At 51.8% G+C, this 8,935-nt stretch overlaps 1 protein-coding gene across 1 annotated transcript in view; it reads right to left on the reverse strand.

The window, feature by feature from the left end:
• Lamc3 (laminin subunit gamma 3) overlaps positions 1–8,935 on the reverse strand; it is a 56,323-nt gene that overhangs the window by 7,452 nt on the left and 39,936 nt on the right. Inside the window, exons 21-25 of the mRNA XM_013355227.2 lie at positions 8,037–8,171; positions 5,857–6,004; positions 4,428–4,577; positions 2,866–2,968; positions 814–1,013 (exon numbers count right to left, since the gene is read on the reverse strand). Of these exons, the coding sequence (XP_013210681.1) occupies positions 814–1,013; positions 2,866–2,968; positions 4,428–4,577; positions 5,857–6,004; positions 8,037–8,171 (736 nt within the window). The remainder of the gene's footprint in view (positions 1–813; positions 1,014–2,865; positions 2,969–4,427; positions 4,578–5,856; positions 6,005–8,036; positions 8,172–8,935) is intronic.

Below are 8,935 nucleotides of genomic sequence, written 5' to 3' on the forward strand. Positions count from 1 at the left end.
AAGGGAGTTCCAGAACAGGCTCCAAAAGCTACAGAGAGAGTTCGAGACCAGCTTGGTCTACAGAGCTAGTTCCAGGACAGGCTCCAAAACCACAGAGAAACCCTGTCTCGAAAAAAAAAAAAAAAGCTACAGAGAAACCCTGTCTCGAAAATAATAATAATAAAAAAAAAGCCTAAAGAATAGAGAATGTAGCTCAGTTAGACACATGTTTGCCTCAAATACATGAGGCCCTGAGTTCAGACTTTAGTACAGGATAACCTGGGGGTAGTGGCAGAAGCAGAGGCAGAAAAATCAAAAGTTCAAGGTCATCCTCATTTAGACAGTGATTTCAGGGCTAGCCTAGGATTAAAAACATGAGACTGTCAAAAATTAAAAAGTAGGGGGGCAGAGATTGCTCCCCAGTTAAGAGCAGTTGTTGCTCTTGCGGTGGACCTGACCCACATAGAGGCTCGCAGCTAGGGGAACCTTCTGACTTCTGCATGTACATAGTGCACACACATATATGCAGGTAAAACATTGTATACACAAAATAGAGCATCTTAAAAATTGTATAGAAAGTAAATAAGATGAAATTAAAACAGTAACAACAACAAAGAAAAACCTAGAAATCTAGACAACATCCCACCGGACCCAGGCGTGAGTCCTGGTCATATGACTTAAGCTTGAACTTGACTCCGCCTAGAGTCTTCACATTCTCACAGGCCACGGGTGAGGTCACCCCATGAGCTCCTGAGCTGAGAGCCAGGACCCACAAGCCATCAACACGGAGGGCAAGAAGGCTGTTGTCAACATAGCTGCTGTCCTGAACCTGACCTTGGCATTCTCCTTGGCCATCAGTTCTGCCTCTTTGCTTTTCTTCTTGGTGCTGGAGGAGAGAGCGGCAGCATTTCCCAGCATTCTCTCTGCCTGCCTGGTCTTCCTCTTCGACTCTTCCAGGAGTCTGGCCCGGATGTTGCCTGCTCTCCTCTTCAGTGCTGCCTGCTCCTTGGGCAGAGGAAACCTCAGCTTCACTCCTGCAAAACCGGCCAAGGCTGAGGCAGGAGGAACAGACACATCCTGGAGAGCCTGCCAATGTGTGGCCAGCCCCAGGAAGAGAGGTCGGAGACACAGGAGATGTGTGTGTCCCCTTCTCATGGTGCCATCCGGGAATAACAAGAGGCATGAGATGTTGCCCTCAGCAAATGCAAAGACCTGTGTGCTATGATGGTGTCTGTATTGTAATCTCTCTGTTAAAGCCTCATCACACAGTGGTTGCAGCCCCTGGGCTGTGCTGGGAGAGGGCCAAAGAACCTGGGCTTGATGTTGGAAGTTACTCTGTTGGGTTGTGGGGCAGAATCAGAGGGACAATTTTCCACCCAGCACAAGCAAAGTCCTGTTCTCAACAAGGAGAAGGTGACACCTGGGAGGTCTTGTACACCTCAATATGGAGAGAAGGAAACTGAGGGCAGCAAGGCAGGGACATACAATGGGCGTCTCACAACCCTCCATTGTTCTGATGCCCCTGCAATAACACATAACATCTCGTAGTACAGATTTACATTTCCCTAAATGTGACTCTGGTTAAGGAGGGGGGAAAAGGCTGTGTCCTTTTCATAGGAGGCCCCAATAAGCGATGAGGACTCCGGGTCCCAAGGAAACTAGAAAGCATGCCCCACCCCCACACCACTGGGCCCCCACACCACTGAGCCCCCACACCACTGGGCTAATTCATCTCCAGTCTGCAACAGGGCAGGGCTGGAGGGAAGGTGCTAGGTGGAGGGGACAAAGCCACAAAGGCTTCTCTCTGACTTGAAGCCAGTATTGAAGAGTCAGTCACACAGTGGGCCTTGAGGTAGAGAGATAAGTGCGCAGCTCTGAGTCAAGGATGGATGAGCGACTGATTTTCTCCGTCTACAGGCCACTTGGGCTCTCTCTCGCTCTCTCTCTCTTCTCTTTCTTTCGTGACAGGGTTTCTCTGTGTAGCCCTGGCTATCCTGGACCTCGTTCTGTAGACTAGGCTGGCCTTGAACTCAGAAAACTGCTTGTCTCTGCCTCCCAAGTGTTGGAATTAAAGGCCTGCACCACCATGCTGGGTATAACTTCATTTTCTTAAAGTTCCAGAAGAGTTTGGGCCGTCATCAAAGCAGAGCCTACTCTAAACTGAAACACTGTAGCACATAGTTTTGCTTTGTCTGGGGCATTTTGATACAGAATTTCATTCAATAGCTTAAACTGCTTTAGAACTTACTATGGTAGCCCCCCCCCCTCACACTTGAGGCACTTTTCCCAGCTCAGTTTATCCAGTGCTGGGAGGACAGGTGTGATCTACCATCCAGCAAAGGGGGGAGGGTTGCTTTTTTTTTTTTTGGACAATGTCTCATGTATCATGAGTCTGAAATTCACTATGTAGCCAAGAGTTAATCTGAACTGATTTTCTCCAGTGCAGTGATTATAGGTGTGCACCACCTCAACTGGCTTATTTGAGGCTGGGGGTCTAACATGGGGCCTTCTGCAATTCAGCAAGCACCCTGCCAACTGAGCCACACTCTCAGGCCCTGGTTTTGCTTTTACCTCTACTGAAGATGGGACTTGGAACCTTGCATGCTTTAGACAGCTCGCTCCCCTTGAGCCACACCCTTGCTGGTAACAACAGATTCTCTTCCCCCAGATCCTGAGGAACTCTGGGCATGGTCTGATAATGCTGGGAGCTAATTAGGGTGGCCACAGGGGCCAGAATCCAGTAGTGGCACGTGTGACGGGAAGAGACAGATGGCATGGAAGTCCTGAGAGGCAGAGGAGCTGGTCCACCTGATACTGCCGTTCCCTGTAGCCAGGCAGCCCTGGCTGAGGTAAGCTGGCTGTCAGGGCTCAACAGAACACACATACCCTCGAGGTCAGCTAGCAGAGTCTCGGCTCCTATGACAGTCAGCGTGGCAGCGTGGACAGCTGAGGAAGCTTGCGTCAGGGCAACTGTGGTCTTGTTGCGTAGCTGCAAGGAGGAGGAAAAGCAGGGGCTTCCTGGAGACCTGTCAAGGGGCCCCAGATGGACAGGGTCCCAAACCTCAAATGACTCTGACTGGAGATCGTCCGGATTCTAGGATCCCTGATCTGATTAGATGGATGCCAAGCCCCACATCAATCCCAAGAAGACCCCATCTTCAGAAGCCTGGAGAATGATGGGAAAACTAGAGCCAAAGACAACCACATACTTCAGTCCCTAATGTAATGTCAGCCCATAGCTATTAAACAGTTTCTCCTCACAGAATAGCCACCAGATGAGACGACCTGGTGAAGAATTCAGAATCGATTGTGCAAGAGAAGACACAAAGAATGTAAGAGTCACAGGAAGCTGACTTCAGGGCATGGTATGAAGTCTGAATTCTCGAACTCGCAGCGGCCATGACTATCTGTACAAGATCTGCATATAGTTAGGGCCCTCAACATCAGTTTTCTGTTATGGGGGCAGTGTCCCAGGGTTCAACCCCTCCCTGTGGACTTATATTTAGCTAACGATTAATAGAGGAAGGAGACATTTTCTTCAGTAGTGTAGACTCAGCTCCCAGAAGGGCTGTGGAGGCTGCCTCCCTTCCTGGCTTCCTCACCCTAGATGGGAGTGGAGGTCAGGTCAGAGGACACTATGTGGGGTCCTCAATACAGCAAGGCTCAAACGGGTATGTGCCAGGCCCTGGGTCCAACCCTCGGGTACATCATTTCTCCTCAAAGGTATTTCCTTGTCTCCTGGGTTTGTAGGAAAGCTGAGGGGCCTCTGGGGAAGCCATGACTGCCATTGTGGGGGTTCTGAGTCAGGCCAGTAGTCTAGAATCCTGGGAGGTGTCATGTTGCTCTCCTGAGTTTGGCACCTGCCCTGTGGCTGGCTAAACATTAACATCAAATGGCCCTGTGGGGAGGGTATGAGAGATTTGGGTGCTGTCCCTAGAACCTTCCCATAAGCCTGAAATTATCTCCCAAGAAAATTGCTCTAGTACAGTTATTTTTGAATGAGTCTTGTATATGTTAGCAAGCTAGTCCTAGTTAAATTGCCATTCTAGAACCCCCTGATCTAGTACCATCTCTCTGGGCTGAACACCAGGCTATATGACTTAACACTGAGTCCCATGGGCTGCTCAGAATGGGTGCCTCTGAACATGGGGTATCTAAGGGCAGAAGGGAGAAGAGACACAAGAGTCATCCAGTTGTGACTGACCCTGAGAGGGTATATATGCATATATGGCTTCTACCCGTTTCTCTGTCCATCCCCTCTCCCTCCACCCCTTTACTCTCCTCAGCAAGCAGCCTTTCCTCCCATGGTTTGGCCGCCTTTAAAACTCTCAGGCATTTTGAGGGAGGCAGCAGAGACTTGCAAGTGCTATTTTCCATCTTTTGCACCCCACCCCAGGTTCCCTTGGGGGCATTCCCTCCCTTTTCCAGGCCTCAGATTCAAAACTGACCTGCATGAAGGACTCCATCTTCTTTAGGGCTGCCCCAGCCTCCACCTGCAGGGCTCCTTCAACCTGGATGGCTTGGCGCTCCTTCTGAGCCAGCTTCTGTTCCAGGGCCTTCACTTTCCAGTCCAGACGCCTGGTTCGGGAGTTCTGAGGCTGCAGGGAGATTGTAAGTTGTTCAGGTAGGGCTGAGAACCAGATCATCTGTTCAGGGAAAAGTGTTCTGATGTGCTGAGGGCCAATCTTGCCCAACGGTGCTGAGGGCCAGCCTGTGCCCAGCTGTGCTGAGGGCCAGGCTTGCCCTGCTGTGCTGAGGGCCTAGCCTGTGCCCAGCTGTGCTAAGGGCCAGCCTGTGCCCTGCTGTGCTGAGGGCCAGCCTGTGCCCTGCTGTGCTGAGGGCCAGGCTTGCCCTGCTGTGCTGAGGGCCAGCCTGTGGCTACTAGCCCAGAACTGGTGCTTTAACCCTGGCCCCAGAGTATGTCCTGCTCTCCCAGGCACCTGAGATACCCCAGGGGCAGGGCAGTGGCAGAACAAAGGGGGTTGCAGAGAAGTCAGGCTGGGAGAACCTGTCACTGGAGCCTCAGACCCCAGCCCTACCAATTTCTAGCTGTGTAGCCCGGGACACTGCAGCTAATTGTTCTGACCCTCGGGTAGGACTGCCTTCTTCCTCGCAAGGTGAGCTTCCCTCCTCAAGCCCGCAGTTCTTCCTCCACCTGAACCTTGACCAAGTGTTTCAGAGTGCAGGGTGTTCCAGCTGTTAGAAAGGCAGAGGTGTGTGTGATCCCAAGCCCCCAGCAGTATCTGGGTCATCTAGGTTGCTGCACACGAGAAGAGCGAGGGAAGCCATGAGGCAGTAGCCACAGGCAGCCTGTGTCCCAACTGTGTTTGGATAGTTTCCTGGTTTTGATTTCCTTGGTGTTGGGGGTGGAACCCAGGACCTTGAGCATGCTGGGCACACATTCTCCCTGCAAGCTGCGTGATGAGCTGGCTTAGTGCCCTGTTATAGCTGGGTTTCTGAGACTGGAGATCTCAGGATTACCTGACAGACAAGCTGGGCAGGGTGTGGAGACGTGATGAGTGTTGAATGAAGGACTAACTGGATGCCCTCCAGCTCCCACCTCCAAAACTAAGCTAAGGGAGCCTGAGTTCACAGGACAGAGGGTCCCTGGTGGCTGAGACTCGGGGAAGGAAATCCTTGGCCAAGGTCCCTGCTGGTGTGGGAACTGGGAGTGTATCTTTCCCACCCCTCTGATGTCCTTGTTCACCTCACCGTAACCAGCCTTGGTGTGGAAGATTGGCTGAGCCCTGCTTGTCTGAGTAGCCCACTTCCCAGTTAACAAGAATCCCTGACCACCTCTGCATGACCCTCTGGCTTCTCCATGATCTAGAACCTTCACTGCCACCCCACAAGGAGCTCCAGGGATGTTGAACTGACCATTGTTCCAGGGGTGACCAGCAAGCCCAGATGTGGGGCAGCATCACCAATGACTTGCTTCACAGTGGTCAGTGCCCTCTCAGCTTTGGGCAACACCTCTGCCACAGCTGTGCCCAGGGCAGTCTGGGCTGCCTGCACCTCCTGGTATCTGGGAGGAAAGAGGTCAAGGTGTTAGGATGAGCCACAGAACAGGGTGTAGGACACCCCTCTCTATCTCTGTCAGAACTGCTTGCTGGAGCTGTTAACCTGCAAAGCCCTCCTACCTCCTGACAGACTCAACCCTGTGCAGGTCAGGACCCAGCAGTTGGCCTGGAAAAATGGCTATGATCTACAGTTTTCAGGGTGTGTATGTTTGTGATGGTGTGTGTGTGTGTGCGTGCGTGCGTGTGTGTGTGATTTTGTGTGTGTCTATGTGTGTGTGTGTGTTTGCCTGCCTGTGAGTGCAGATGTTCAGGGAACGAACAAGTTAGCTGGGATCTTCCGCTTTCAGGGTGTGTGTGTGTGTGTGTGTGTGTGTGTGTGTGTGTTTGCCTGCCTGTGAGTGCCGATGTCCAGAGAGGTGATAAGTATCGGATCCCCTGAAGCTGGAGTTCCAGGTAAGGCACCTAATGTGGGTGCTGGAAACTGAACTTAGCTTCTCTACAAGAGCAGTAAGTTCTCTTAATAGCTGAGCCATCTCTCCAATCTCTGAAGCTTTCAAGTGAACAGACTCATTACCTCCTTATTCAGTCTGGGCATGCCACGCTGCCCAGGCTCCAGGTTCCAGTGCACCCAAGGATGACACGTTCTGCAGGCCCTTGGAGCCTCTTGGAAGGCTGCAGGGGACTCTACCTGGGATGGAAGGACTGCGGCCTAAGCTGCGATCTTGATTGCCCATGCCTTGCCGCCGACCTTTACATATGCTCCTGTTTGGATATGAAATGAGCCCTAGAAGCTCATATGTTTGAACACTTAGTCCCCAGTTGGTGGTATTGGGAAATTTGCGAAACCTCTAGTAAATGGAGCCTTGATAGAGGAAGTGGGTCCCTTGGGGGAGGGTCTTGAGGTTTTATAGCCTGACCCCCTTCCTGTTCATTCTCTGTTTCTTGACTATAGGTGCAATGTGACCAGGCTACCTCCTATTCCTGCCCCATGCCTTCCCTGCATGCAGCCATGTTGTAACTGGCCCATCAGAGATAAAGATATTCTGAGTCTCTCATGTCCCTCACTTCATTATCAGATCACTACAACCGCGGACCCCAAGAGTTAGAATTCCCTCGGGAGTCCCAGTGCTTGGAGAGGAGAAAGCCTACAGGTCAAACCATCCAGAAGGGAAATCCTACAGTCTGAACCATGCAGAGGGGAAAACCTACAGTCTAAACCAGCCTGAGGGGAAAGCTCTTTTCCCCCAGAAGATCACAGGAAAAGGAGCCAGAAGAACGATGTGTCTCCCATGGACAGGGCCACACCTTGGCCAGGACTGCTTAGACATTAGCCTCCCCTCAGGACCCAAAGAGGCACTAACGAGTTCCCCTAGATATCTTTGCCTCTTCTTCCAAAGCACCCACATCAATAAAGCTCCTTTTTCTGCTTTTCATTATTTGTGTGGCCTCTTAATTGGCTTATCAAGGATGGGTGACTGAACTTGGCTTCTTGGGGCACAGGCTGTAACCCCAAGCCCAGGAACAATGTCTCCCTCGTCATGGAGGAAGAACTCCCATGAACTGTGAGCAGAATAAACCTGTCCACCTTTAAATCGCTTTGTATAATTAATACTGTGTGTTACTCTCCACTGATAAATGGTGAGGCCTCGAGCTGAGTGACCACTCCATAGCAGCCAGCTCTAGAGGTGGACCACATGACTTCACCCTGCCATGCTGCCTAGCTCAAGGCTGAACAGAGATGCCCAGATGTCTGGTCTCCAGAGGCAGGAAAGGAAGCTGGTGGCAGGGAGCAGCAACAAGAGAGTCAGGAGGCCACCCTGCAGCTTACGGGATGCCCTCAGGGAATGTTGTGGGGCAGAGATTAGCTACCTCGTCCACCCCTTCTGCCACAGCCCCATTCCTACAAGAGTGCTGTCCCAAGACACCCTGAAGGGCTCAGGCTCAGAGGAGCTGCTTCTGGAGGCACTGACCTCTGGCTGGTTCTGTGGCTCCTGGAAGCTAAGCCCAAGGTTCTCTACACAGCTGTGGAGGCCTTACCTGTCCTCCAGTTCCCGCCGGGCCGCCAAGGCCTCCTTCCCTCTCAGCAGATCCCACAGGTGCTCATGGCTGGTGTTGGAGGCGAGCAGGGCCCTCTGTGCAGCGGCTTCGATCTTGGTGGCTGTGTCCTGGTGGCTGTGTGAATTGACAGGACAATCACTAAGAGCACACGCAGAGGTGGTGTCCAGATTCCTGCAGGACAGACTCCTTTCTGCCCACCTGCCACTGTGGCATCAGCAGGGACACTCTGTGTTCCTGCTCCTGTCATAGATCAGTCACACCTGTGCTCCTAGCCCAAGGCCTTTCACCACACGGCCTCTCATAGGGACATCACAGCAGGGAGTGGACAAGCTGGCCTGGGATGGAACCGAGACTCTATCGCTTCCCAGCTGTGTCTATGAGGGAGTCAGTTGATTCTCTGCATCTGTCTCCTTGTCTCCAAAGTGACTTTGGCTCCTCGAGCTGAAGAGGAAAACTGGGCTCAGCAGTTAACACTTTCTGTTTGTGCACAGCGTAGAGTTCAGTTCTCAGCAGCCACATGCATCAGTTCACAGCTGCCTGAGCCTCCGGTTCCACACAGTCCTGTACTTCTAACTCCCGTGGGTGGATTTACTGTTTATTTTTAATATTTATTATTTGCCTGTTCTTAGGTTATAAGTATGCATGTGTGTCTGTGTGCAGTGTGTCTGTGTGCATGTGTGTCTATGTGCATGTGTGTCTGTGTGCATGTGTGCCTGTGTACATGTGAGTCTGTGTGCAGTATGTCTGTGTGCATGTGTTCCTGTGTGCATGTGTGTCTGTGTGCATGTGAGTCTGTGTGCATGTGTGTCTGTGTGCATGTGAGTCTGTGTGCATGTGAGTCTGTGTGCATGTAAGTCTGTGTGCATGTGAGTCTGTGT

The sequence above is a fragment of the Microtus ochrogaster genome, chromosome 4 (genome assembly GCF_000317375.1).
Source record: "Microtus ochrogaster isolate Prairie Vole_2 chromosome 4, MicOch1.0, whole genome shotgun sequence".
NCBI lineage: Eukaryota > Metazoa > Chordata > Mammalia > Rodentia > Cricetidae > Microtus > Microtus ochrogaster.